General features: G+C 53.1%; 7 protein-coding genes across 7 annotated transcripts; 4 read left to right on the forward strand and 3 right to left on the reverse strand.

The window, feature by feature from the left end:
* Nucleotides 1-2,139: 2,139 nt before the first annotated feature.
* EsH8_I_001319 (major facilitator superfamily domain-containing protein) lies at nucleotides 2,140-3,882 on the reverse strand (the record flags this gene model as incomplete). Its single annotated transcript, XM_083268732.1, has 1 exon — nucleotides 2,140-3,882. One exon carries the CDS (start codon nucleotides 3,880-3,882, stop codon nucleotides 2,140-2,142), a length of 1,743 nt encoding a protein of 580 aa, XP_083119170.1.
* A 1,235-nt stretch (nucleotides 3,883-5,117) lies between these two features.
* Nucleotides 5,118-6,419, forward strand: EsH8_I_001320 (acid ceramidase family protein; the record flags this gene model as incomplete). The annotated part of the gene is made up of 2 exons (XM_083268733.1): nucleotides 5,118-5,635; nucleotides 5,690-6,419. 2 exons carry the CDS (start codon nucleotides 5,118-5,120, stop codon nucleotides 6,417-6,419), a joined length of 1,248 nt encoding a protein of 415 aa, XP_083119171.1.
* A 2,951-nt stretch (nucleotides 6,420-9,370) lies between these two features.
* Nucleotides 9,371-11,924, forward strand: EsH8_I_001321 (uncharacterized protein; the record flags this gene model as incomplete). The annotated part of the gene is made up of 3 exons (XM_083268734.1): nucleotides 9,371-9,994; nucleotides 10,071-10,869; nucleotides 11,245-11,924. The coding sequence occupies 3 exons, from the start codon at nucleotides 9,371-9,373 to the stop codon at nucleotides 11,922-11,924; spliced, it is 2,103 nt and encodes a 700-aa protein (XP_083119172.1).
* Nucleotides 11,925-14,071: 2,147 nt separating this feature from the next.
* On the forward strand, nucleotides 14,072-18,992 carry EsH8_I_001322 (ABC-2 type transporter-domain-containing protein; the record flags this gene model as incomplete). The annotated part of the gene is made up of 9 exons (XM_083268735.1): nucleotides 14,072-14,915; nucleotides 14,970-15,282; nucleotides 15,339-15,559; nucleotides 15,614-16,168; nucleotides 16,231-16,516; nucleotides 16,577-17,253; nucleotides 17,318-17,904; nucleotides 17,985-18,371; nucleotides 18,438-18,992. The coding sequence occupies 9 exons, from the start codon at nucleotides 14,072-14,074 to the stop codon at nucleotides 18,990-18,992; spliced, it is 4,425 nt and encodes a 1,474-aa protein (XP_083119173.1).
* Nucleotides 18,993-19,739: 747 nt separating this feature from the next.
* EsH8_I_001323 (cation efflux family-domain-containing protein) lies at nucleotides 19,740-21,168 on the reverse strand (the record flags this gene model as incomplete). The annotated part of the gene is made up of 4 exons (XM_083268736.1): nucleotides 19,740-19,766; nucleotides 19,846-20,060; nucleotides 20,116-20,370; nucleotides 20,436-21,168. 4 exons carry the CDS (start codon nucleotides 21,166-21,168, stop codon nucleotides 19,740-19,742), a joined length of 1,230 nt encoding a protein of 409 aa, XP_083119174.1.
* Nucleotides 21,169-22,282: 1,114 nt separating this feature from the next.
* On the reverse strand, nucleotides 22,283-24,389 carry EsH8_I_001324 (uncharacterized protein; the record flags this gene model as incomplete). Its single annotated transcript, XM_083268737.1, has 3 exons — nucleotides 22,283-23,423; nucleotides 23,481-23,726; nucleotides 23,782-24,389. The coding sequence occupies 3 exons, from the start codon at nucleotides 24,387-24,389 to the stop codon at nucleotides 22,283-22,285; spliced, it is 1,995 nt and encodes a 664-aa protein (XP_083119175.1).
* A 2,476-nt stretch (nucleotides 24,390-26,865) lies between these two features.
* EsH8_I_001325 (uncharacterized protein) lies at nucleotides 26,866-27,831 on the forward strand (the record flags this gene model as incomplete). Its single annotated transcript, XM_083268738.1, has 3 exons — nucleotides 26,866-27,187; nucleotides 27,330-27,334; nucleotides 27,388-27,831. The coding sequence occupies 3 exons, from the start codon at nucleotides 26,866-26,868 to the stop codon at nucleotides 27,829-27,831; spliced, it is 771 nt and encodes a 256-aa protein (XP_083119176.1).
* Nucleotides 27,832-27,882: the final 51 nt, after the last annotated feature.

Here is a 27,882-nt window from a genome sequence, read left to right on the forward strand (position 1 = left end):
GGACCGGACGAATCGTTTGCTTCATTCAGAGGAAGAACTGAATGATATGGCTACGAAAAGCCAAGCTATGGTCCACAATGACTGCTCTACGCAGAGCCAGCCGCCTCGTGCGACGGCAGGGACAATTCCCAAAGGCATCGGCCCTTTCTTCGCAGTTCATCCAGAGATATTAGATACACATTCTCTAAGAATCTTCCAGTTTAGTACGGGCACTACGAGACTTGAATTAGCAGACTCGCCACTGACCTGGGTATCTAGCCATCACTTCTCTGCTGCCTACTGTGGGAGTTCAAACGGCTGCCGGCGAGCCCCTACAGGCCGCTCTCTGCCGTGCCGCAATGACGGATCCTCTGTTATTCAATGCAGTCCTGGCAGGGGGATCGTCGCAGCTTTCCTTTCGCACCAAGTCAATGGAAAATAATCGAGTACTTCTCAAGGCCGAAACTCGGATTGCTCGCACTGTCCGGCAACAACTTGCGACGAGCATTGCTGCAATACCCGACGCAGTACTATTTTCCATTATGAGTATAGCTATTAAGCAGAATGCTTTTGTATTGTCGCTGTCGCCAGAAAACCGGTATACCAGCGATTTTGATTCTCCGGTCAAAACACTCGGCGGTCTAGATTGGATGGGCCTGATCGATATGGCACCTGAGCACACTACTATGTGGATGTATCTCCTTCAAGCTAGAGATAGCTCCTTGAGTGCCAAATCGCCGGGACTTGTGGATTATTTGCAATCTGCGGACCTGTTGAGAGCCAGCGCGCTCTTGCAGAAGCCGGGCATGGAAATGGGGGAGGCATTTCGTTGCCTGCTAGAGAACGAAGTTGCTGCGATTCGGCCAGACATCAACGAGGCGCACGTATTCAATGCCAGCAATGAATTCAGGAAGATCATTCTGGATATCAGACAATGCTGCCGTCTTATGGAGCAATTTTACGGATCGACTCCTGTGGACCCTGGGGCGAGCAGGTTCGTTCAATATCGTAATCTCATCATATACCGGCTACTCTCACTTCCGCCTGGAGAAGCAGAGGTATATCGCCTGACTGCCCTGACCTTTTGTTACGGTGTTTTATATCCTTTACCGGATCCACGACCACTCCATAGGCTTGTTTGGCAGCTTGCCTGTGTGCTTCTCGATGCACATCAGATACGGGGTGAAGATGCATACTTTCTGCTATGGGCTGCCATCATTGGAGGCATCGCTGCCACCGGAACTGAAAAGTACGACATGTTTGCTGCAATTGTTGGCCAGTCTGCCGATATTCTTGGACTAGAGGACTGGACCGAAATATCGGTAGTAATGGGAAAGTTTGTCTGGTCCGAGCAAGCGTGTGGTATAGGCGGGAGAAAACTATGGTTACGGGCGTCCAGGATCAGGGGGTTGGGCCCGTCTGCCACCCTACTTGCTTCTGGAAGTGACTGAAGTAACATTTGGTGCTGTTTGGAAAGCATTAGCGAAACAGGAGAGATTATCAACCCCGTTATATATGCTGTCCTGCTTCTCAGTCAAGTTACGGCTGAAGGGTGCGCGTTGCTGGCTTGGGGAAAGTTGGCAGTCCTTTCACAATTGCTTCGCATAGGATTCAGCCTAGGAGAGGGGGGGGGGCACTAGGTATTGGAACAGCGTTACCTGCAAATTTCGTATAACAGCTCCAGATGAGAAATATCTGTGCTACAGGATTGGGTTTGCCACGACGATTTGATTTGCAGATGCATGTGATCACAGAGTTATATACTGGTCTAGAAGTTCGAGGAGAAGTGGCAGATTATTAGAAGCAAGTGGCCGGTTTCACATACTCGCTCATTTTGCATCACAGGTGTCACACTGTTTTCGGGACCAAGGCTTCATTTTTCGTAGTCAAGCATTGTGTGTTAGATATTTTTTCAGCAACACTCACTTTATTTCTATTGTTGAAATTCCGGTAACATTGCTTGAATGCTAATTCTGTGGGCCAATATATTAACGTCTATTGCCGAACTCGCAAGGTAAAGCCTCAGCAAGTTGAGTGGCTAAGGTAAAGGAGAGAAAGAACAATTTGTTGGTCCTCTATGCAGTAACTATAAAAACAGGGTATCCAAAAAGCTCCAGGCTCTTCGGCCAAGCATCCTAACCAAGAAATAGCTAAATTCCATCACGTAGCGGATTCGGCGATTGCTTCCGGTTGAACCCTTTCTTCCGACAATTTCGGGTTTCTCAACGCGAATGCAAAGCCGACCATCGGCACACAAATGCACAACCCGGCAATGCAGAGCAGTCTTTGGACGTCGCTGTAACTTTCAATGATGGCATCCCTGATCTTCCCACCAACAGGGTAGTGCTCAATGGTAGAAAACGGTGAGTTATAGATGGCTTGTGCCAGCGTCGCGTTGGGCTGGAAAGCGAGATTCGCCTCCAGGGACGGGTACAGAAGCTGTGTCCACAATGCGCCAGACAAGCAGTTGCCCAATGCGCTGCCGACGTTGAAGACGGACAAGTATAGACTCGTCACCACTGCGACGTGTTCCCGATCTGCGGATGCTTGTATGGATGCCTGGGTCGGGTAGGCAAACAGACCCCCTGCCAAGCCCATGATGATTTGGGCGACAATGAGGCCGGACTGGGACGAATATGATGCGCCTCCGGGGTATAAAACGAGAAGGCCGAACGACCCCATGAAAATGCAAGCGCCTGTTATGATGATGCCTTTGAGCCTGCGGGTCCTGTAAATGATCACGCCAACCAGAACGCCGCTAAAAACGCCAAAGAATGAGAAGAATGAAAGAATGCGGGTTGATGTTTCGATGGAGAAGTCAAAAGCCACCACGAGGACGGTGTACAGGTAATTTCCCTGGGTCGACCAGGCAAAGTTGAGGAGACTTCGCACCGCAAGGGCTGACCAGACTCCCCGATCCCGGAGGAGACGGAAGGGTATCAGTGGAACTCGGGCAAAACGGCGCTCCCAGAAAACAAAAGCGGGGATGCAGAACAAGCCGAAGGCAAGCGGGATAGCGATGCCGGGAGATCGCCAGTGGCTAACGGTCCCGCCAGCCAAAGTCAGGGGTGCCAGGGTGAACGAGAATGCGGCAATTAGGATGGCAAGTCCAACAGTGTCCAGTTGATGGAACAGATTAATCGCCGCTTTCTTCGACTCGCGCGGAGATTGGGCCTCCCTCGAACGCTCGCCGATAGTGTAGAGACTAGTGAGAAGTGGTATGGAAGAGATGGGAAGGATGATGGCCCACATGCCGATGCCCCAGCGCCAGGACGTGACGCGCAGAACAGCCGAAGTGACATTTCCGCTGATCCACGTGTTAAAGACGAACGGGATGGCGGGGATATAGCTGAAGACGACGCGGGAGCGCATGGATGAGAAGTCGGCAACGAGAACCTCTAGAAGGAGAACGATGCAGGTCCATCCGATCTGGTAGAGGATGGCACCCACGCAGAAGAGCTCTACCGACGATGCGCTGGCTTCCAGAGCCGTCCCGACAGCATACAGGAGAAGCGACACGGATATGGTCTCGAAACGGCCATAAATGTCGGCGATTTTAGCCGCGGTCGGCTGCGACGCCACGGCAACGACGCTACGCAGGACGTTGATGGTTGAATGGGACGAGTGCAGGTTGAGACTTGACGTGGCGTAGGGTTGGTATGTTCCCCGCACCTGACTATCTAGGCCATAGGCATAGCCGACCAAGAAGATGCCGAAAAAGAGCCATATGCGCTCTGTCTGGCTGATTTGTGTGACGGCGATATCGGTCTGTGCGACGCCAGAAGAATGATGATGGCCTGCGTCGAGGTCGGCCGCGCGCGGAGCTTCGTCATTGGGTTCGGGTTCGAGGAGAGGTGCCGTCTCGCCCGATGACGGGACGCGTTTTGCCCATAGGCTCGACATGTCTTACGCTTCTGATATGTCTCGGTAGTTCTCGTCCGGCGGAGGGTTCGCTGGTGGGTTAGATCTTCGCAGCCTTTGGCGGTCTCTTGGCGGTAGGTGTGACCGTGCACTTGGAGCTCAATACCGTCAAGAGCTCGCAAACGCGGGCCTCGAGATCATGCGTAAAAGAAGGGAAATTTTCGCTCGCTTAGGTATTGCGTCTGTTCAGGGGTATGATCAGCAGGGGTGGGTAGAGGGAACAGGAACACGCATAGGAAGACGCACGGGAAGCACGCATGCGTTGAAGACATTTGGCGCAAGTGATGGGAGATTCGACATTGGTAGCCTAGCCGCCGCATGATTAGAAATAGGCAGCCAGATTCAGAAACCCCTGGCTGAGCATCAGGGTGACTGAAGCTCAGTCAGCAGGCGAGGACCGGAGGACAACTCACGGATCGGCCGATCAGATTAGATCATCTGATAAGATGACCCCACTATTTACCGACCAATCACTGCAGGTAATCTGGGATGGGCCGCCGTAAGCGCTCAATTAAATGCGGCAAGGAAATGCAGCATGTCTGCAACTGCGGCTCGCCACGGCACAGCGCGGGTTTAGAACAAAATGGTGGTTGGTTGAGAGGCTTTGGAGGAGTTCTCAATAACTCTCATAGAGCAGACTTTGGGATTTTGCCAGACCGCTGTTTTTAGTCGTTGACGTAGCGATCCGCGCGGGCAAGACTCTTGTCACTCCGACCCCACTGAAAAGCCACTTCGGCGTTGACTGGGTCCTCGGATGTCCGGCACAGGTGCTGGATTGCCGGGCATGCTTATGTTGTGTTTAGCTACAATCACTGCAAGAACCATGCCGAAACCTGTATGGCAGCTCTGTTATAGCATCGCCATGTTCAGCACAAGAAACAGTCGGGTGTAGGTAGAGTTGTGGTTGATCAAAGTACCGTTTCTGTTCCCCCCAGTGCCCACAGCGGACGGGTAACAAGCATTAGGGGTCCTCGGTTAGCACCGAGGCCTCTCAGCTGACTCTTCGATGCTGCCCTCAATCGCTGATTAGCGCCGCTGTTCAGCCCCTTGAGCTAGCTCTTCCTGTTCACGCCCCACTCCAACCACAGCACGCGCAAGAAAAGAAATTCGGTCTTGTGAGTCGACCATGTGCACATATGCCGATTATTTTTTTCCCCTCGAGGAATTAGACAATTAGCTTGTGTCTTCCAGGTAGTATCTAGCTGGATTTTGCCAGCATGACATCGGCCGATATTCCAGTTTACCGCATCGACTTGTCTCTGCCGCCCGAACAACGATATGTCCAAGTTGCGAAGGACTTCGCCGAACAACTGAGAACCGTCGCACCGCTGTACGAGCAAGTGGTTGCACAATTACTAGTATACCAACCAATCATTCGGATTGCAAAGTTTCTGGTTCGGCTGTGTCTACGCCGAGTATACGACGATGATGAGACCCGAGAGATTAAGTCGATTGCGACAACAGCGGGCGTCGATCTGCACCTCCTTGTAGCCCTCAACACCCTTCTGGACTGCATGTTGGGTTGCACCTCTGGAACCGTCCCAGTCCGTGGCGAAGAATCTGCAGAGTTGCCAGCCTACCTGCTGCACTTTCGCACTCTTGATTGGGGCATGCCGCAGCTTGGCGAGCTTCTGGTCCATCTCGAGTTTGTCAACTCTCTGTCGGCCAATCCAAATGAGGTAGTTGCGCGGTCTATCACCTATGCTGGCTTCGTCGGCTGCTTGACTGGTGTCAGGTGAGATACATCAGTAACATGACGACTTCCAGTGACAAACTGACTGTGTTCCAGGCCCGGGCTGTCTCTATCACTGAACCACCGACCTTTGCTCAACGCAAAGTCGACTTCATCAGTCTTCCACCAGATATGCGTACTCTTGGGTCAAAGGCCTGCAATCGCTTCAGGTCTGCGCCAGGTGCTTCTTTCTGGGAGTCTTCCCGCCTCTCATGTTGCCAAAACCTCAAGTAATCCTTCACTTGTGGATTTCGCCAAGTCGTTTGCAAAGAGACCTTCTCCGCCTTGCTATCTGATATTTAGCACACCCGATGAAGCCGTAGTCGTCCAGAAGGACTTTCTCGGAGGCAGCATAAAAAGCACCCGAAATTTCTTGGTCCAGGCAAACCACGACACCGACCATACAGCTTGCTGTGGGGATAAGGAGTTTCACCATAGATCACTTGCCTTGGGAGACTCGTCACTCATCCCACCCGAGGATGCTTGGTTATCGCAGTCCGCTGAGCGAGAGAATTTCGTCTCCGATAGCTGGGCTGCACAGAATCGGATAAGTGATTACAAGAGAAGCGTCGATTGCCAAGAGACTCGGGATGAACCAGCACGTAACGGCTCGTGTATCTCTCTGGTTTCCAAGCAAAGCCAAGGCCAAAATGTGACTGTTGGAATCACAAGGCAAACTTTACAGAAATGGATGTCATCATATCCGGTGTTCAACGAGTACACCCACTTCGCCACTATAATGGATCCGTTATCTGGGGATGTTGTATATCTCGAGCGACAGACGTAGGTGGATGATTGAGTCGGAAAGCATGTTAAGTCCGGCAGTCAGCACATATAAAAAGATCACGCCACATGTGCCAGTAAACTGCCAGATTTTCTCAACTATCAAAGGCTCTATGTATAAATTACGTTGATCCCATAAACTCAGAAAGGGACCGCTGTTGGATTACGTGGCCAGAATACGGGCAGGCGGTCGGCAGCCAGGCTGCTGGCCGCAGCTGCGGAGCCCAGAGACTATGTCTCCAGGCTAATAACAGCTACATCTTCGCTGCCGCTCCTACTTTCTCTTCTACATACCGATTTGCAGCTTCCAAATTGATATTCGGCGAGCTCCGACCCGTACAGGTAGACCTGTATACAGCAGGTGTCCCTGTGATACCAACAGCCGCATACACTACTAAGGAACAGGAGGCGCAATTCTTACGGTCTTGAAGGGTGGCCATGGTTGCCTTCGTCGATTCGACAATAGCCTTCGTCCATCCAATACTGCGTATACTGCGAAATAACAAACTTACTGTCAAGCATAATCCATTTGCTCTAATTTTATTTTACTTTATGTCATTGGACTTCATGTTGATTGACTTTATGTTATATAACATATGTACCGTCTCCTGGCAAGCGTGGATGGGGTGCTACGACCGGAAATGTTCAACAACGGCCAATACCGAAAATTCTTTGTTTCGTTCAGTTCAATACTGGGATAATGCTTCTCATTTGCAAGTTGCCGCACAGTTACACGCGTGGCTCTTGTAGGGAAAACGATTCACTTCTAGTCTCCACCACTGAGGTAGCTGTTTAGTCCCACTCATATCCTTGGATGAGCACGCGAGGCATCAATCACAAACTCTATTATAGTGGGCTGCAACTTTTTGTTGGCCCGCTGACTTTCGCAACTCCGCGAAAGACTCCGCGCCTCGCGGACTTTGCGACTGTGCAGGTAAGCACTTATCCTCATTGTTTCACCTTTACCAAAATCTGGGGAGTAACACCCTTATGCAACTCTGGTCTGACACTGCTTGACAGCAAGTCGGACGAGTAACGTGTCTTGGGCAAGTATCAGAAAGCTACCGTATCAGTAAGCTGCTAACGGATTTAAATCCGACTAGAGGTACTGGTCTAGAAAAGCCTTGTTCGCCGAGTGCTTCTGAAACAGTTGTTGAGTCCCTTCAGAAATGGAACTCCCAAGCCTCTCGGGGAGGTAGTCAATGTAACTCAATGCAACTGCGTGGCAATTCACTATCAGGAGTTCGGTAAGATCTTTACATGATGACGTACATCGGCGATTTCAGTTAGACCTCTGTGATACCTTACTCCGCAGGACATTAGAGCGCATCAATTTTGCTGTATGTTTTTCGAATGCCACACGGAGTAGTCCAGCTGTTGGACAACAGGAAACGACATCCAAGTAGACGTCCTTCGTCGTTACCATCCCCCATAGCATATATATTTATGTCCGAGGCCATCGATCAAGTCCATTGGTAGTTTACAGTTATGTAATGTAAGCAACTTTCCACACATTGACTTATCATTTTCGCCCAATAAACCTTAACCATCACCACGAAAAGAAAAACAAACATTCTGCATCAATGGGTAAAATATACGTATAAACCTTTCTCTTCAGGGTACTGCAAAAATGCCATGAATGCTTGATCTTATTTCACGATGATGATAGGTAACGATCAACCCTGTTCTCCATGTGGCCTCTTAGATGAGCAAAGGCAAAAACTGCTAGCCAACCACAGGTAATGGGCATATTCTGACTCGCCACAACATAGACAGCCGCGTTTTGTCGGGGTGTCCAGGCATGTACTGAAAACGCGGTACGAGAGGGAGTCCGCAATATTGAGGGTGATGGGAGCGATATTGCACTCCGGCCGATGGGAAAGAAATGACGTGAGGATCTTTACCGTATTCGGGTCATCATCTCATTCGAGAAGCGCAGCGGCCCCCAATATATAGTCGGCGGGGTTTTTCCCCGATGAATAGAAGACCGACCCATCGTCCGAATGTCCGAGCCACCCCGCCACCATTGATTTAATATATTTGCCCAAATTCCACTCCTTCTTTTTCTCTCGTTTCAAACGTCTTTAGACTGCTACCGTGGAGAAAAAGTCTTGATTCGTTTTTGCCCTCTCCACAAGGGCCACTTGGGCAAGCAATAGAGTTTGGGCAACGGTCGACTCCACTGTTTAGACTTTGTGCTTTTCACGTGCGCTTCTCATTTTGGCCCTTCCCTCTCACACAGATAGTAGAGATAAAGCCTCCTTTTTGGCACGGGTCTTCGGAATGAGACTCTGAACCCAATGCAGCTTCTCTTCTGACCCTGTCTCCGCCGAGATAGTTTGCACCAGACGATGTCTCCCCCTGTCTTGGCCAGCTACACCACAAGGGCACCCGGTTCATAGGCACTGTGCCGAAGCTAAATCTGGGGGCAGCAAAGGGCCATATTGACAATTTAGGCTAGTCGGCCGAAGTCCGAATGATCCGGATCCCTGGAATTTTCAACGCCAGAGGAGCCCCCCTCCAATTCTTGGCAGGGCCTCAATCTTGGCCTCTGAACCTCGCTCGTCGGCGATTTTGAGTTTCGTCCATCGACAAAGAGTTACTCACACTGGTATAGAGGCCCTGCAACCTGGGGATTTGAGAGATGAATGGTGGCATGGGCTTCCTGGCTTCCCGAACGCCATCCCGTTGCGCTAAACCGCTGCGCCATTTGGGCTTCCATGTACAACTGTTTGGGTGGATATCGCACTTCGTGTGCCGGACATTAGTTCAGAGTCTTTGCCGTCCGCCATTACAATCGGAGGGGTCAACTTCATAAAACCTCTTGGTATGCCGCCAAGCATTTCTTCGGTCGATTTTTGTGAGGGTGATGTTTTGCTTCGTGGACGTATAGAGTCGGCAGGTACGACCTCACGGTAATCTCATAATATTCCAACAACAACAACACGTACAACCATGTACAGTGATGATCACACTCTTTCGCCGCTGCCGACAGTCCTACGGCACGGGCTCAAGGCTGTTGTTACCCTCGCTTGCCTCTCGCTCGTCACCTCCTTCACACTTCTCGTCTATCTCACCAGCAGACTAGTCGTTTGGTATTCTCGAACAGACCCTAGAAAATATCCTACCAGCGCACAATCTGCAGGAATCGCCGGTCTACCTCACGAACTCGGGGCTCAGTACCTTGGAAACGAACAATCAAATCACAAGCAAAGGCGCGCCCCGAATCAATTTCTTGTCTTGCTACTCAACGTTCTCCTTGCGGACACCCTTCAGGCGTGTGCCTTCTTTCTCAACATCGTCTGGCTGGTTGAGGACCGAATAAGCGGCGAGTCGCCAGCATGTTGGGCCCAAGGCTGGTTTATATCTACAGGTGATCTTGCGTCCGCCACATTCATTACGGCCATTGCGGTCCACACCTATCTTACCCTTGTCAGGGGCTATAAGATCTCATGCAGAGTCTTTTACAGCAGTATTTCCTTATTGTGGTTCTTCATTCTCTTCATGTCTGTTATCGGGGTAATTGTCACCAAAAACGGGCACGGAGCAGGAGGCTTTTACGTCCGCGACACAGCTTGGGTACGTCTATTACATTCTCAGCTCACCAGCAGTGTTTCAACCTCTCATGCTGACTTTGATTCACTTACTGTTATAGTGTTGGATCAATGCCAAATACGAAGCTATGCGTCTTTATCTGCACTACATTTGGATGCTGATAATGATCATCACTGGAACTGTGATCTACGTTCTCGTTTTTATCCACGTCCACCGCGCAAACAAGGCTTTTCAAAAAACGAAAAAGTCGACAACCTTCACAGATGAAGCCTCTAGTGATGGAGTTTTCAGCGCAATTAACCTGACTCCGGGAATGAGCCAGCAGGAAGCCAATATTGAGGTGCACAAGCGCATTTTGTTCTTGCTGTACCCTCTTGTGTTTCTCTTGTGCACAGCGCCACTCGCACTGGGTCGAATTTTGAGCAGTGGCGGCATCAAACTCTCGCCAGAGTATCTCTGTATTGCCGGCGCCATGATTACCTCGAACGGTTGGCTCGACGTTCTCATCTTCTCCACCACCAGAAGCGGCATTCTCTTCAACTCCCCCGTTGACGAGCAGAACCTGGGGCTCGACACGTTCAACCTTACGCCGCTGGGCCAGCAATACGGCCACAGGGTGTGGATCCAAGGGGGAATGCCGAAGGAATCGCAGCGACCTCAAAGAAAGCCAAGCGTCTTCCGAAGACCCTCCCGCCGTCCAAGACTTGGGGCCGAAGCAAATCGTGATCGCAGTGAGAGCCAGACGTCGCTGCACGAACGCGATGAGTCTGGTCTCAAGGGCATTCAGATGGAGACGGTCACGAGGATTTTCGTTGAGGAGGTTGGCTCTCCTTTGCCGGACAAGCAGTACTCCCCTCGTTCGCTGGCATCAAAGCCTTCGGAGGAAAGCGTCGGCGAGCGTATGGAGCAAAGTTTGGAGTCATACAGATGAAATGACTAGGGAAACAACAACATAGGCAACGGCAACGAGTCACCCTATTCCCTTGTTTTATAGTTTATTCTTGCAGGCTGAATTGGCCGAGCGCATCTACAGAGTTGGGTGCTGGTTCCCAGGCATCGGCGTGACTCACTAGTTGCTGCCGCCGCCGCATTTGTGGCGTCGTGGCTGTGAATTTCAGCTGGATGTGCTAAGGATAGTCGTTGGAAGACTTCTGCGACATCTTTTTGCTCAAAACCTACGACAAACCCCAGCAGGAACGTCAGCTTTGGTTCAGTTTCTCACTAAAGTCCCTCCAGCAACCTATCAAATATGGCACCGATATTGTCAAGCCAAGATAACGATGCAGCACTCAACTTGGCTGCATCGGTACCCTTTCGCCAGATCCGAGCACACTTCGACGACGAAACAATCACAGTCTACCAGGCATATAACTCAACCATCGCGACAGCTGCCGTTGAGGCTCAGAAGCTCAACGCGTCACCGAGCTTCAAGGTCACCCGAATGACATGGATCAAGCCTAGCTGGGCGTGGATGCTGTACCGCGCTGGGTACTCGTACAAGGATCCAGGGCAGGAGCGCATCCTGGCGCTGAAAATGACGCACAAGGCATTCATTGACCTGCTTCGGAAAGGGGCTCTGACCCACGGAGGCGGAGCTCTGATCAACGGTGGTGGCAAGAAAGACGGTGACGCAGTCAGAATCCAGTGGGATCCGGAGCGCGACGTCCGATTAAACAAACTTCATTATCGCAGCATTCAGATTGGAATTCCCGCCAGTATCTGTCGGGATTGGGTCGGAGAAGGAATCGTGGGCATTGAGGATGTCACGGCCCGGGCTCGGGAGCTGAAGAGAATGTTGGACGTACGACCCGGCGTAAGCGACCATGATCTTGTCGAGCATGGCCTATTACCAGCTGAGCGAGAGTTTGTTGTGCCGAAAGATGTGGCGTCGATCCTTGAGATGAATGAAATTGGGGCAGGCGCGTTGGCTGAGGGATCGTTTTCACCTTCTTGACACTCGTGGCAGCAAGTTAGTATTTTGCCAGATAATTGTATGCTGCAGTACCTAATGATTTAGACAACGTAGGATAATGGTGAAGTTTAGTTTGTGTATAGAAAAGAGACAAAAAAAGACATAAAAAAGCCTTAATTGCAGCATCAGCAGGCCAAGAGAAGAATGCGATCCTGTCCTTCGTACTTGGTGAAATATCACAATGAGAATGTGCTGAGAGGTTTGCCAATCCGCCATTGCAGGCTGTTCACCAGTTTCGAGAATTATAAAATATGGAAGACAAATCACATAAAAGAGGCACGATCGTAGATCATCTGAGGGCTCTAGGATGAAGTGGTATTTGCATCAGCCGGTAGCCACGCTCTCGGAGGACAGCCGTAATTTTTCTCGGATCTAGCCGGTGGAGTGGGGCCGATCAGCGGAGTTTAGCAGTTAACTCCAGCCTCCGCTAGCCCCGAAGCTTCGGAGTATGGGGTCCGTTGTCATGAAATATTTCCGGGTTGAGCATTCCATGGATGTATGCAAATTGAATGAGTCACAGAGTACTATTCATTGTCGCATCTCTTCGGAAAGAGCGGGCGTAATGTAGCTGGCTGCAGGGCCAGCAAATGCTGCACCGCAGATGCACCGTTCTTAGGCCGTCAATGATCCGTGGTCACAAGCCGAACTCGAAATAGGAATCCGTAGGCGCGAACGACACCTCTGCCCTATCAGAATCCGGCACCTGCCTGTCTAGGATCAAGGTGGTGATCATGGGCGGTGGGAAGCAGACCTCAACCCAACAGTATGCAGCTGCGTGGCAGGTCTGATCACTGTGATACCGGTAGAATGCCTGCTGGAAAGAAGACCCTTATGGTTCATTTCATTGCATATGGGGTTCACGACCTACTGACACATCATTGGTTATACCTGGCCGGGACGCGAGTGCCCGCACCTGCGTCGGGTGCTTTGCCGTGTGCTGGCTGCCCTGAAACTTCATTTCCTATTTTGGAAAGGTGCCGATCTCCTGGTGGGTCACGTCAGCAAGTTGCAGCGTAACATGAGGGGCGGGTTGTTGTTTGAATTGCTAGTTTAGACGGCAGAGTGAGTGGGTGAATCTGGGCATCTGTCATGTTTTTGATCCCATCTTCCACCCATTTCGAACATTCTAAAATCACTACTCCTTCTCTCCGTAACTCCGGAGAGTGCGCTCTGACCAAGAAAGCTCGGCAAGAACTATCAAGACGTCGATGACGTTGGCAGGGAATGGGTCAGCTGCGGGAATAAAAGAAGCCGTAGCCGGCGTCGGTGTTTGAACCGAATGTAAATCTTATTGATTGGTTAGAAGGAATGAGATACAGGCTCAATCGAGTCATGAGAAACGCCATTTCTCCTAACTCCATGTCGTGCTTGTGTGGTAGAACAGCGCCAAAGCTAGCAGCGGGATCGCCACCACACTAGAAAAGCGGTCGAGACTCGTTCAAAGCGATGCCCCACCTTTACAGGAATTTAGATTCCGGCAGCTGCTGGGCCATCAAGCGTAACCCTTTGCGGATTAATAATGGCATTCTTGCGACGCGCTGCACATGCAAGCCTGGTTGGCTGAACAAAATGCTACTGGGCTGTATGTCATCACTGCAGTTGCCCGTGGGGCTACCCCAAGATAAGGACATTAGACGCAGCTCATCGAATCTCCGTCTTGGTCAGACACATCTGCCACGGAGTTTGGATATATCATATGCCCCACAATTTCTTGTTGAATACTTCCGGGACGGGTTACTGCAATCATCACCCTTGACCAAGCCCTACCCGAGCTACAACCCCAAGACCCTTGCTGCATTGTCTGGTGCCGCGTATTACAAATTTGCGCCGTGGAGTGCATGTTGGGGACGGGCACGTAATGGCAACGGCGCCCATGTGTAAGACTAAGTGGAGCGAACTTAGCTTTTGTTCGCCGGGCTTGACATAATATATGGCGCTCTCGACTCGAGTATTTCTACGTCAGCGGTTAGACTTTTGAACCCTTGGACCGCGTGCAGCTGGTTTCCAGATGCTGTGATTCTTTGCCATTTCAAAACCCACGCCGCTCTCCCTTCGACAACCGTTCCTCCTGCTTGCACTTTCCACTAAGATACCCTCGTCGTTCTCATTTAGACACCGACAACAACACTATGGCCGCTCCCGCAAGGCCGGAGGAGGACGGCCGCTGGGGTGAGAACGCAGCAGGCGACATTTCAGTCAATGCAGCACTAGAGGAATTTCACGATTTGGAGAAGGAATTGAGCACGATACAGCATCGCCATTCTACGGCATATCGTCCGAAATCAAATACACAAGATGGCGAGACAGGGGGCGAGAGCGATTCGACCATTGCACCCAGCCTGTCGGGGGACAACTCGTTCGACCTTCCCGACTTTCTCAGGCGAGGGATCATGGACATGCGCACACCGAGCGGAGGTCCTGCGAAAAGACTGGGCGTTTCGTTCAAAAACTTGACGGTCAAGGGAGTCGAGTCCTCGACAAAGCAGGTCGTCACATTTCCTCAAGACCTGATGAACACCTTTGGTCCAGACTTTTATCATTTCATAACCGGAATCTTCCCGAAGCTCAAGCTCCGCAAGGAGCCTACCGTTGACCTTGTCAGAAATATGACGGGAACGGTGCGACACGGCGAGATCATGCTGGTTTTGGGCCGGCCGGGGTCTGGGTGTTCCACATTCCTCAAGGCTATTGCCAACCACCGAGACGAGTACGCGGGGGTCGAAGGCGAGGTGTACTATGGCGCCATTCCGGCAGAGGACCAACTGCAGCGCTTCCGAGGCGAGGTCGTCTATTGCGAAGAAGACGATCGACATTTCCCTTCCCTCACAGTCTGGCAGACTCTATGGTTTGCCCTAAAGAACAAGACCCGCAAGAGGGAGGAATGGACCATCCCCGTCATTCTCGACTCGCTACTTCAGATGTTTGGCATCGAACATACCAAAGAAACGCTCGTCGGTGATGAGCATACTCGAGGTGAGTAGTTTCCGAATCATCATTATGCTTAAATAGGTGGCTAACACAGGACAGGCGTTTCCGGAGGAGAGCGCAAGCGTGTGAGCTTGGCAGAGACGCTGGCGACAAGAGCATCAGTGGTTTGCTGGGATAACTCCACCCGAGGCCTCGACGCTAGCACAGCTCTCAGCTTTGCAAAGTCGCTCCGAGTCTACACCAACGTCAGCGGACGCACTACGCTTGTGACGCTTTATCAAGCGGGAGAGTCTATATACGAGCTGATGGACAAGGTCCTCGTAATAGATGACGGCCGAATGTTGTTCCAAGGACCGGCAGATGAGGCAAAGAAGTACTTCGAGGACTTGGGCTATCTGTGTCCTCCTAGACAGTGAGTGGTGGCAGATGGTTTTCTTGCAGTGAAGAAACTAATTTGAATATCTTTAGGACAACTGCCGACTTTTTGACCTCTATCGCTGATAAGAATGCCCGCCATTTCCAGCCTGGTCGGGAGGAGACGGCACCGAAGACGCCCGAGGAGCTCGAAAAGGCATTCCGAGAGAGCGAACACTACCAACGACTGCTCGAGGACGTTGAAGATTACGAACGAGGCAGCAGGTCGGTCAATACCGAGAAGCATCGGATGTTTGAGGCAACCGTCAAGGAGGGTAAGTTGAGCTTCCTTGCTTTGAGATCCAAGCTTGTTCTGACACAAGACGCAGCCAAGAGCAAGACGGTCATCGGCGACTCCGTCTACACAGTCTCCTTCCTGAAGCAGGTCGCGGCCTGTACAAAGCGCCAGGCCTGGCTCCTCTGGGGCGACAGGAACTCGTTCTACACGAAACTCGCCATCATCATTGCCAACGCTCTCATTGTGTCCTCTCTATTCTACGGCTCCGGAAACGACACCTCGTCCGTCTTCGCGAGAGGCGGTGTGGTATTTTTCTCCATCGCGTTCATCGGCTGGCTTCAGTTTGCGGAGCTCGTTCCTGCCATAGCCGGGCGGACGACGATTGAAAGACAGCGGGTATTCGCATTCTACCGGCCGTCCGCCGTGGTGATAGCGAGAACGCTCCTGGACTTTCCGATTGTTCTTATCATGACCCTTCTGTTTTCAGTACCGGTCTATTTCTTGGCACAGTTCGACGTGGATGCGGGCAAGTTCTGGATTTATACGCTGATCGTTTACACGGCTACTTTCTGCTTGACGACAATGTACCGGATGTTTGCATCATTCTCGGCCACCGTTGACGATTCCGTGCGCTTTGTCGGTGTCGGTAAGTTTGCAAACTCCACTCACACTCAAAGTCTCTGATTGCTGACGGGATGTTCACTTTAGTTTTGAACATCATGTTCATTATGGCCGGATACGTCATTCCTAAACCCGCTCTCCTCAGCGACTCCATTTGGTTCGGCTGGATATACTACGTCAACCCGGTCGCTTACGGCTTCGAGGCCCTTCTGACCAACGACTTCTTTGGACGCCAGATGCAGTGCAGCGAATCCCAGCTGGTGCCGAGAGGGCCGGGCTCCGATCCCAACTACCAAGGTTGCAGTGTCCCCGGCTCGTCCGTGGGCAGCGCCGTCGTCAGCGGTCCCGACTACCTAGCAGCTTCGTTCCAATAGTAAGATCATCCCGCCGTGTTTTTACTCCCCCGCGTGAAACGGTACTAACACGTTTTCAGCTCGAGATCGAACCTGTGGCGCAACTTCGGCATCATGATCGCCTTTACGGTTTTCTTCCTCGCGGTGACAGTAGTCGCCGTGGACAAGGTGAAATTCAAGGGCTCCAGTGCCCAATCGCTGATTTTCGCCAAGCGTAGCGGATCAAAGCCAGAGGTGGAGGACAAGGCGGACCACCCAGCTGAGGAGTCTTTCGAGCCCATTGGCGACGGCCAGAGCGTATTCACGTTCAAGAACATCAACTACACAGTCCCGTACGGCAGCGGCGAGCGAAAACTTCTCAACGGCGTGTGCGGATACGCCAAGCCCGGGAAGATGATTGCGCTCATGGGCAGCTCCGGCGCCGGCAAGACGACGCTCCTCAACACCATCGCCCAGAGACAAAAGGTTGGCGTGGTGTCTGGCGACATGTTGATCAACGGGTCGAGCCTGGGGACCGAGTTTCAGAGGGGTACCGGCTTCTGCGAGCAGAGAGACATCCACGAGGGTACTGCCACGATACGTGAGGCGTTGGAGTTTTCAGCCCTGCTGCGGCAGGAACGTTCGATTCCCCGCCAGGAGAAGATTGCCTACGTCGACAGGATCATTCATCTGCTTGAGCTGGGCGACCTCCAAGACGCCATCATTTCTTCCCTGACCGTCGAGCAGAGGAAGCGTGTCACCATCGGCGTCGAACTTGGTAAGCCACCCCGCCTCAATCCGATTAATCCATGATATGACATCAACTAACATCTACGCTCCAGCCGCCAAGCCAAGCCTGTTGCTCTTCCTGGACGAACCGACGAGTGGCCTCGACAGCCAGTCCGCGTTCTCTATCGTCCGCTTCCTGCGAAAGCTGTGCGACGCCGGTCAGGCCATCATCTGCACCATCCACCAGCCGTCGTCCGACCTCATCGAGCAGTTCGACATGATCCTGGCGCTGAACCCAGGCGGAAACATGTTCTACTTTGGGCCCGTCGGAACCAACGGCTCCGTCGTCGTCGACTACTTCGCACAGAGGGGCTTCCCGTGCCCTCCCAGCCGCAACGTGGCCGAGTTCATCCTGGAGACGGCGTCGCGGCCGTCGGCGAGGGACGGAAAGCGCGTCGACTGGAACGAAGAGTGGCTCAACTCGGACGAGCACAAGGCCATTGTCGGGGAGATTGACCAGATCTCCGCCGAGAGGCGCAGCCCCCCGGCCACCTCGAAGACCCAAACGGACTTCGCGGCCTCGACCTCGTACCAGTGCTACCTGCTCACGCGGCGGATGTTCGTCCAGCATTGGAGAGAGCCGCAGTACATGTACAGCAGGTTCTTTGTCAATGTTCTCATGGGAATCTTCACCGGATTTGTAAGTACTACCCTGCCCCAAACCCTTCGGGGAGGGGGCGTCGTTTAGAGGAGGGGAGGCCAGGCTAACCGGAACTGTAGACATTCTGGATGCTCGGAAACGACATTGCGAGCATGCAGAACCGAATGTTCAGCGCCATCATCCTAATCTTCTTCATCCCCCCGACCATCGTCAACAGCGTCGTCCTCAAGTTCTTCCAGAACCGCGACCTCTGGGAGGACCGCGAGCTGCCGAGCCGCACGTACGGGTGGGTTGCGTTCTGCACCGCCAACGTCGTCTGCGAGGTGCCCATGGCCATCGTCTCCGGCACTGTGTTCTGGCTCCTGTGGTACTTCCCTGTCGGCTTCCCGGCCACCGCGTCAATCTCAGGCTACACCTACCTCATGGTCATCGTCTGGTCCCTGTTCCAGTCCAGCTGGGGACAGTGGATTGCCGCCTTCGGGCCGTCGTACTCGACGGTGTCCAACGTAAGTTTCTCCGCCTCCCACCGATTAGAGGGCGAAACGGCTAACACCTTTCCCCCCTTTTACCAGATCCTGCCCTTCTTCTTCGTCATGGTGGCCATCTTCAACGGCATCCTGGTGCCGTACGATTCCATGCCCGTCTTCTGGAAGTACTGGATGTACTACGTCAACCCGACGACGTGGTTCAGCCGCGGCGTGCTCTCCGCCGTCCTGCCGCCGGCCGCGGTGCAATGCAGCCCCGCCGAGCTCGCCCGGTTCGACCCGCCCCCGGGCTCGACCTGCGGCCAGTACGCCGCCCGGTTCGTCAGCGAGGTCGCCATGTCGGGGTACCTGGAGAACCCGGACGCGACGTCCGGCTGCGGCTACTGCCCGTACAGCGACGGCGGCGAGTACATGCGCACCCTGAACGTCCACGCCGGCGACAAGTGGCCCTCGTTCGGCATCCTCGTCGCCTTCGCGGTCGCCAACTGGGCGCTCGTCTACTTCTTTGTGTACACGGTCAGGATCCGGGGGTGGTCGTTCGGGATCGCGACGGCCGCGGACGCCTGCTCGAAGCTCCTCGGCAGGCTCCTCGGGCGTCGCGGCCGAGCAACGGCCGAGGCCGGAAGGACGGAACAGGCGTAAATGGGGGGTTTTATTTTTGAAACCAGCTGAATAGACCGGAAAGGAACGGGGGGCAATGGCGCACTTCTGGCTCCGGAGAAATGGAATAGAGACCCGGCCACGGATTAGATATAGAATTACTGCAGCATCTGCAGACGGCTCAAATAAAGTTTAGACACCCATGGGATTAACACCATAAATAACGTCCCGGTCCCGTCCGAGCGACGCGCGTGTATTGGCCCCGAGACTGCCTGCCTTTCCAACACTCCACCGACATGCAGATCACAAGGGAGGTAATGCTCGAGCCAAGACCGCAGGGGTGAATGGTCCCTGTTCGATGTTGGCTCTGACAACTGCCTCGAGCCTATTGGGCGAGATTTCGGGAAATAAAATGTGCCATGGCATGTGGAAGCACCGGTTTCAGCAGTTTATTAAATCTTATTTCCAGGATGCTCTTTGGGGGCTCGGCTTGCACTTGCGGCGCAGGTTCCGTCATCTTCATGCCCGCGCAGTGTAGTTACTAGCTAATACACACAGAGATATTTCAAAGAAGCTCATCTCCAAATCTCTGAGAATGTCCGAATGGAGTGGAGTTTGGCCTTGTTTTTGCTACTGATTTTTGGGGCGATTTCGCCCGTCTCATCCACTTACACAACTAACCTCGAAGAATTCCAGTAATGAACAGCAATCCCAGTCGGCAAAAGTCGCTTTTTTACGCCCAAGAGTAATATGACTTTCTCAATTTTTTTCAGCAGTTAAACTTGTTCATCACAGATCCTTCTTGAGATCATGCTCCTTCATTCAAACCCGTTGTTAGCGTAATTCTACACGAAACCCGAAAGCATGATTAGAGCAAGTGAAGGTGAAGTCTTACAGGCTTGTGGCTCGTCTCGTAATCAACGTGGACGAAGGCCCTCTCAACTCCGGGCAGCTTCTCAATCTTGATCTGAAGGGCCTCGGCAACGTCATGGGCTATTTCCAGCCTCTCGTGGCGATCCATGACGACGTCAATCTCGACAATGTAGCGCGGGCCGCTGTGGTACGCGCGGACGGTATCAATCTGCTTGACTTCGGGCGAGTGTGTCATTGCTTCGATCTAGTCAGCTACGTAGCCCCTTTGGGTAAAAGTGAAGACAGAATTTACCGATGTAGGTGATCAGCTGCAGGAACTCGGGCTCGGCAGACACGCCAATGAGCAGCTGGAACTCCTCGTAGGCGGTCCTGAGCCACAGGCTGGCGATGAGAAAAGACAGGATGATGGCGCCCATCGGGTCGATCCACCACTTGATTTTGCTTCCGGCGGAGAAGGTGAAGATGCCGAAGCCGTTGATGAAGAGGTCGTTGCGGTGGTCGCGCCAGAGGATCTCGACCTGGGAGTAGATGTGCTTGATGGACCAGCCTGCTCTCAAGTCAGTACCAGGTTCCAACTCATTCTGCGTCAACCCAGGCGCGAAACCGACTTACAGTAAAGCCAGAGGCAAAACTTTGTGCCAAAGGCAATGGCCACGGCGATGACGGAGGCGAAGTGGAACTCGTTGGTCTCCTCCTCGGAACCGGCCGCCAGATCCCGCGCGGACATGACGATCAAGACCAGGGAGACGGAAAACATGACGAACGAGAAGACAATGTTCCCCGCCGTTGAGATGCGCGCCCTCCCGGAGGGGTACTTCCTCGTGTCAACTTTCTTCACGGCGCGGTGCGAGAGCATGAGCATGATGCCGGACAGCGGGTCAAAGACCGAGTCGGCCATGGTGGTGAAGAGCGACAGCGAGCCCGACGAGGTGGCGGCGTACAGCTGCAGGGCCGCCAGGATGATGTTGGCCGCCAGGCTGCCCTTGACGGCGATCTGGTACTTCAGGTTGTTGTCGCCCTGCGTCTCCTTGGCCTCGCGCTCATGGTCGTCGACGCTCTTCAGCAGGGAGCGGATCTTTGTGTTCTGCGACCGGTAAAAGTCCTGCAGCCTGGCCTCCTTGGCGCCGCCGCGGGTGAAGCTGTGGTGGATGCGCCTGCGGGCCGAGTTCTTCTGCGAGCCGCTGGAGGTGAGGAGGCCGATGTCCGACTCGGATTTGATGTGCGTGCCCAGGTTGTAGGGGTCGTTGATCTCGGACGATGAGAACGAGCGCGACTCCGGGTCGGGGAGGGGGGAAAGGTCTATGCTCGTGCTTGGAGCGCGATTGATGACGACGGTTGTAGACATTATGAACAATGATTAGGGAAATGTAAGGGAAAAGGTCACCGTGATTATGGGTTGGTGGTGATGGCGGTGATGTGTGCGCGACGAGATCTTGGATAACAAGAATATAAATCAATGATGTATGACAGGCAACTTGAGGCGGGGGAGGGAGGGATATGGGAAAGTGCAGTCGGGGCGGGAGATGAGAGTGGCAGGTTTTGGCGAAATGACAACGGATGAGGGATATTTGAAGCGAGCTGGCCAGCTGCCCACTCGTCTAAAAATCCCTCCCGCGGATCCCTTCCTCCACATTTTCCATCCTTCCAAACGAACGTGGTCTCGCTGAGCTTCCTGATTTGGTAGACTGGGCAAGAACCCGCCCCCGCTCTGGCGGTTGGGAGCCGACTGGCCGTTTAGTGGAGAGTCCGGCGGGATCTACTTGCCAGTTGCTGCAGCCAAGATGATCTGGTGGATGGTGGGAGATGGGGAAGCACACAGAAATTGGGGCTGTGCCTAGACTCAGAATAGCGGAGGGGTGCTGCCTAATTAGGTGATGACTACCTTAGATGCGCTGGCTGATTCAGGGCGGCTCTCTCTGAGCGGCCGATTCGGGGTTTGTACAAGTTCTGTTCATCGCCGCCTTGTCCGTCTCTGGGTGACAACCGAGGAGTGTGTGTTGTATTCATAATGAATAGTCCTTCGCCGCTCTAGTAGCAAACAGAAGTGCACTGGTCTATTTGCTTGCTGCAGTCAATTTCTCTCTGCATTGTGCCGGGATATGCTATTTCGGCACTTGTCCCAGAGCCGGCGGCTTACAAACGGTAAATACTCAGTTAGCCCCCAACAGCTTATTTCCACGCCTACTATTCGCCCCGGGAACTCACAGAAGCAGCATTTTCCTGTTGGTAATGAACTTGTCTCATTTATACCGCTAAATATGCCTGGATCTAGAGCAAGTATCCCGTCTGCCGCCCAGTCCAGATCATACCCAGACCCTGAAAACGCCAGGCTAAAATCCCGTTGAAAACGAACCACTTTCTCATGCATTCATGTGCAGTCGTGTAAACCCCTCCCATCGAGCCATCCCTGAACTATAAACTCTCCCCCATATGACAAACTCTGATGTGATTTGAGTTGCTCAGTTCAGCACAGCATGGTCATTGGCTGGACCGTTGTCTCTGGCTGAAGCCTGGAGTATCTGCTTGAACATGGGTGCCAGCGCATCAACGACGGGCTTGACGTCCGGTGCTTCTGGTAGTGCGGAAAGGCTTACCGCGCGGAGCTTCGCGGTGATCTCGCCTGCATCACTAGTGACCGAGCCGCGTTTGCCCTGCGCCTCTGCCGCCTTGACATCCTTCCCTTGCCGAACCGGCCCGACAGGGTTTGACGGTGTAATGGGTGTCTCATCCAACAGCGACTGCCACCGGACAAGGTAGACACCCGGTCCGGTCATGCTAGAAGAGCTTCCCTCGATGATGGCTTGCATCCGCGCATTCGAGAAGCTCTCCAGCTCTCGCAGGTAAGCGGCATGTGCATCGATGACCGGCAGGAGTGTCGTCTTGGTGCTGTCTGGAACCTGGTTGAAGATGCCGCACAGTTGGTCCTCGATGTTCTCGCCGCCCTTCTTGCCCTTGTGAAACGCAGCCAACGAGTCTTTTGCCCACTTCCTGAACTGGCTCGCGACATCTGGGCAGTTTTTGCTCACAGCATGCAGCCACTTGTACAGAACCATTTGGTTGTTCCTAAGGAGCTGGACGTAGTCCTCCACTGTCGGCATGGTTGGCGGGTCATTCTTGGCCTTGCCCTTTTTGGGCTTGCTGGTGGCGATGAGTTGGTCGAGGAAGCTTTGGTAATCCTTGACGTGATCCGACAAGTCGACCTTGTTGTGAATAGCTCGGATAATCGGGTCCATTCCGGCGACTGCTTCGCGGACCGCTTGGGTGAGGAGGTCCGGGGTCTGTTTGCAGAGGATTTTGGTGATCTCCTCCCGGTCTCGAATCGCCAGTAGCGCCGCGTAGTATTCCAGGCACTGCTCATGTTCATCGTCTCTGAGGTCTTCCAATAGGACCGGGTTTGCGGCCTCGAGAATGACTGCGATTATAGACTTGTCCTCACGCACGCTCCTCTCTCTGATTGCTTCGCGATTGCTCTTGGACGACTGGGTATGGGCCTTTATGGCGTCAAGAGCCCCCGTGCTTGGCCTGTTCTTGGCTTTGGATATCTTGTCGACGATCTTCTTGAAGTCTGAGCAGTCCCAGCCGAGGATGACGGAAATTATCCTGATGTCGCGTCAGCTTCCTGTAGCCCCAGAAGGGCAGACCTGACCCGAGACTTACCTCTGCAACAGATTCATGCCATCAGCGGCATTGCTTGTCAGACCAAACCAGTTGGACATGGAACCAACGCCAAGCTTGGCCAGGAAGATCTTCATCATGCCCGCAATCATAGTGGCGGCATTGCCGACTCGAAGTGTCTGTCGCACCATGTTATACGGCACCATCTTTTGAACATTGTCCATGAGCTTGACGAGGTATTGGCCCTCGGGAGAGACAACAAGGATCTGGTGGCAAAGCGTCGCCAGGCTGGTATTGTCGTCAGCTTGGGTTACCGGACCGTTTTCCACATTGTAACACTTACTGAATGATGATGTATTCAGACGCCGCATGCGCCATTGAAGAATGGGCCTCAAAGTCGTCCGTCTCAACGAGGTAGTCCATCAAGTCGTCGCAGAGGTCTCCATATACGAGTTCATGCATGGCATCGTTCCACGCCTGTGACAAGTCCCTTGCGCTCTTCAAGTTGTACTTCTCCGGTCGAGTCGTGGGGTCGCTGTAGGGGCTGCCGCCGATCAGCCCTCGCGCAACGCTTTCGATGGCGGAGGAAGAGGCAGTGGCCAGGGTCTTTCTAGTGCCCAGGGCACCCTTCTCGTAGCTTTCGGACAGCTCGGCCTCGGCGAACCTCTGCAAAATGCCTTGCACACGGACATTCCAGAACTCGGGTGCGATGGAAGACACGCCGGGCACCTTCAGGATGAACCTAGTAAAGAGGGACTGCAGCAGTGGTGCCGAGGACTCGGAGGCGTATGTGATGGCTTCGCCGGCCTTGGAGCTCTGCGCAAAAGGATAGCCATAGTTGGGCACCGTGTCGGGCTTCTTGAATTCTTCGATCTCATGGTAGGTCTCGAAGTGAGTGAGGATGTTGAACAGCGCTTGCGTCTGTTCTGGGGTAAGGGAAGAGGAGGCCATGATTGCTGCGGCTGTAGCGATGCAGGTTTGTTTGCTTGCTTTTGAAGCCTTGAAGGGAGTCGGTGGGTGGCGATCCGTCTGCTAGAAATGCCGGACCGGCCACTTTTTTGTTGATGCTAGGTATGAGGTAGCAGTGAAGTGGGTTTGGAGATGACAACGGGTGCGTTTTCGGAAAGTCCCCGTGATCGTGTTCGGGGTCCGGCAAAAACGGGGGCCAGAAGCGGGTGACGTCACAGTAATAGCTCCTGCTGGCTCTTTGCTTTGAACCTGTGCTGGCCGGGGGAGCATTCACCATTTATTTATTTCGGAATGAATTAACCTTCTTTGACGTGCTCCTATCCCCCCTGACAGCACTGCATGTGTTGCCGTGTCAGTTGCTCCTGGCTTGTCCCTGTCGGCTTTGGCTGGACGTGCGGCGTGTCTTTGTCTTATTCGGCTACGTGCAGCACGGGTATCCCCGGCACCTGCAGATCTCCCAGATCTGTGATCTCTGTCTTCAGAAGCTGCAAGCATCTGATCCTGCTGTGTAATGTACCTTTGGTGTTGGCTCTTAGCATGTGTACGTCTTGTGGCCCCTGTGCGCATCAAGTGAGGTACGCGTTCTTCAAGGCTTTGCCCGACAGGTTTCGTCGGTTCTTTGATTCCATTGGGTGTTTCATCGCATACCGCTTGCTCAGACTCTGAACTGTGGCCTGTTCTAGCTTCTGCTGCTGTGGCTGAGTAAACCGCATTGAAATAGCTATAAACCATGGCATAATTAGCAAAGGGCTGTCCAACCAGCTCGCTCTACAAAGACTGCAAGTTTAGAGTATCGGACATCCTGTCAGCTAAAACCATAATATCCTCCGATGAAAATGATCTTTGCCGAGGACAAGTTGCTGCGCTGACTCATTAGGCTTCACAGCTGTAACTCGGGATACCCCATGAACCTCCTGGCCTGTTTGGTGCAGGTTATTCCTCCCCCCGGGGCTATATCTCCAACTCGTGTTCGGCGACACGGCCGGGTGCTCCGCCCGGCAGGTAATGCGACCCCCAAAACCCCCCGCACTCATACAGCTTCGAGTTTCAAGGCCGTCATGGACAGAGTCAATGTCCCCCACCCCCAAGAACGCGTCCGAGGGACCGAGTCCAAGCGCGAGCTCATTACTGGAATTAGTAATTCTGTCAACTGCACTCGCTGGCCCATGTGCTACTTACTTCCCGCTGCGTGGAATCAGTCCCAATTGCCCGTTTTGAACACTTCCGTACTGTTCCGGAAAGCTATTCGCTGCTTGAGGTCCGTTGGGGAATGCACAGAACCAACGTGAGATGAAGTTTCCTGCGAGTCCTGAAGCCGCTCAGCCACAGATTACTTCCTGAATGTCGGATTCAAGCTCTCAACCAGATGTTTTAGAAAAAGTCGAACTGTAGTTTGAAATCGCATTCGCAACTGTCACAACAGAACCATAATCGGGCGGCATCACAAGCTGACAGCGGATCTACATCCGAGGCTGCGATTGGCAAAGACCCCAAATTTGGCCCGGACGCTGTTCCGAATGTGCCATTCCATCATGGCGCTGCATGTTTGTGCCAGAGACCGGTCGGTGCCTCTGTGCCCCCACTCGGGTCCACTCTGCTAGCCTTCGAGTTGTCAAAGATGTCAAATGGTCGGTTGGCATATGAAGTGGCCCAAGCACTCACCGACTGCATGAACCTCGGAAATGCTAATTGCGAAAGGATTCAAGTTATTGGGACAGGACTTAGGGGCAACCCTGACCGGGCAGAGTTTCCGCAGGCACGCTCCTCTAATTTCCAATTTGAATTTAATGACCGCAACATCTATGGCGAGTGAATACATTGCCGGTTGTCGAAGGTGGTTAAAGGAATCCCAGATACTCCAGTTGCCGGAAGTAGTTGGGGTTGTCAGACCGTTTCGGAAACCCTGGGAACGCCCAAGTCAGAGGCGAGGCCGTTCCAGCGGATCAGATGTAGCATTCACGGTCAAGACCATTTACTACTGCGCTGGTTTGGATCCCTTTGTCCGAGTTCTTTGGGTGGGCTATCGGCCGAAAGCTTAGCAAGTCGCGATTCGGTATCTTTTAGCCCGAGTGTTTTTTACCCACCCACGATCCACGAATGAAAAGTGCTTGAACAAAACTCAGTCCATAGTTTCCCTACTTGCGCGCAAATTGAACCACCGGCAATCAGCATTCATGTAGCCTAGCGGTCCCGCTGTTGATGGGCTCTTGTTCTCAATACCCCTGGATTACGCGGGGAAATGCCACATTGGAAGCCATCATTGCAAAAAGATGCGGGGGAAACTAATGTCACCCCAGATGGCACTAGATGCCGAGATCCGCAGTCAATGTCACCGCCCGCCCTAAGAGAACAATAAAGAGTGAGATGATGCCGTTCGCATTTTTGGTTTTGTGGCTGCTTTTGTACCTTCCCAGCTACTTTCACGACGCCATCTGAAGAAGCAGAAAATTTAGGAACAATGAGATTTTCTCTGTGTTCCTTGGTCCTTGGGGCCGGCTCGGTGCTCGCCGCTCCTACTCTGGCATCCGATGGCGACTCCAGACATACCATCTGGCTTGCCGGCGATAGCACGATGGCGCCGGACGGAGGACACAACGGCACTCAGGGATGGGGCCAATACCTGCAATACTCCCTCGACTCCTCCCAAGTCCGGGTCAACAACTCCGCATATGCCGGCAGGAGTGCGCGCACATTCACGCGGGAGGGCCGCTTCCAGCGAATTATCGATGAAGTCAAGGCTGGTGACTGGGTAGTGATTGAGTTCGGACACAACGACGGCCGTAAGTAACAAGCCATTATTTCCAAAGTTGCCATATTTCTGACCAATTTTTGCAGCCGGAAACCCGATCAATGATACCGTCAAAAACAGAGTTGATTGTCCCGGAATTGGGGACAACACGTGCCCGGTTATATTCAAGTAAGTTACTGTGAGCTCGACTGGTTGACTTTTTTTCTGACCTCACCAAGCAACGAAACCGAGGTCGTCCAGACTTACACCACGTACCTCCGCAACGCATCCTCCATCTTCCTTTCTCTCGGCGCCAAGGTCGTGATATCAACCTCGACTCCCATCAACCCTTACCTGACAGGGTCTTTCTCCTGGACGCCGACCATTTACACATGGTACGCATGGCACGTCGTCGAGTCGCTCGGCGGTCCGGCGGCGGGTGTCTACTACGTGCCCCACGGCAACTACAGCGCCCAAGCGCTGCAAGTGCAGGGCCGGGAGGCTGCCGTGGAGGGATACCCGATGGACGCCGTTCACATGTCGCCGAAGCTCGCGGACTCGTTTGCCGGGGCCTTTGTTTTGGGCTTGAAGTGTGGAACCTCCCCGCTGCAGCAGTACGTCGTCAACGCTACGTCGAGGATCGAGGGAGCCCGTCTGGGTACCTGCCTGCAGGTTAACGCGACTTTGCCCATTTGAGCAACGCACGGGTTGGCCAGCAATGTACATATAATAAGAACGGCTGCACAG

This window comes from Colletotrichum jinshuiense, chromosome 1, assembly GCF_051148585.1.
Source record: "Colletotrichum jinshuiense chromosome 1, complete sequence".
Lineage (NCBI taxonomy): Eukaryota > Fungi > Ascomycota > Sordariomycetes > Glomerellales > Glomerellaceae > Colletotrichum > Colletotrichum jinshuiense.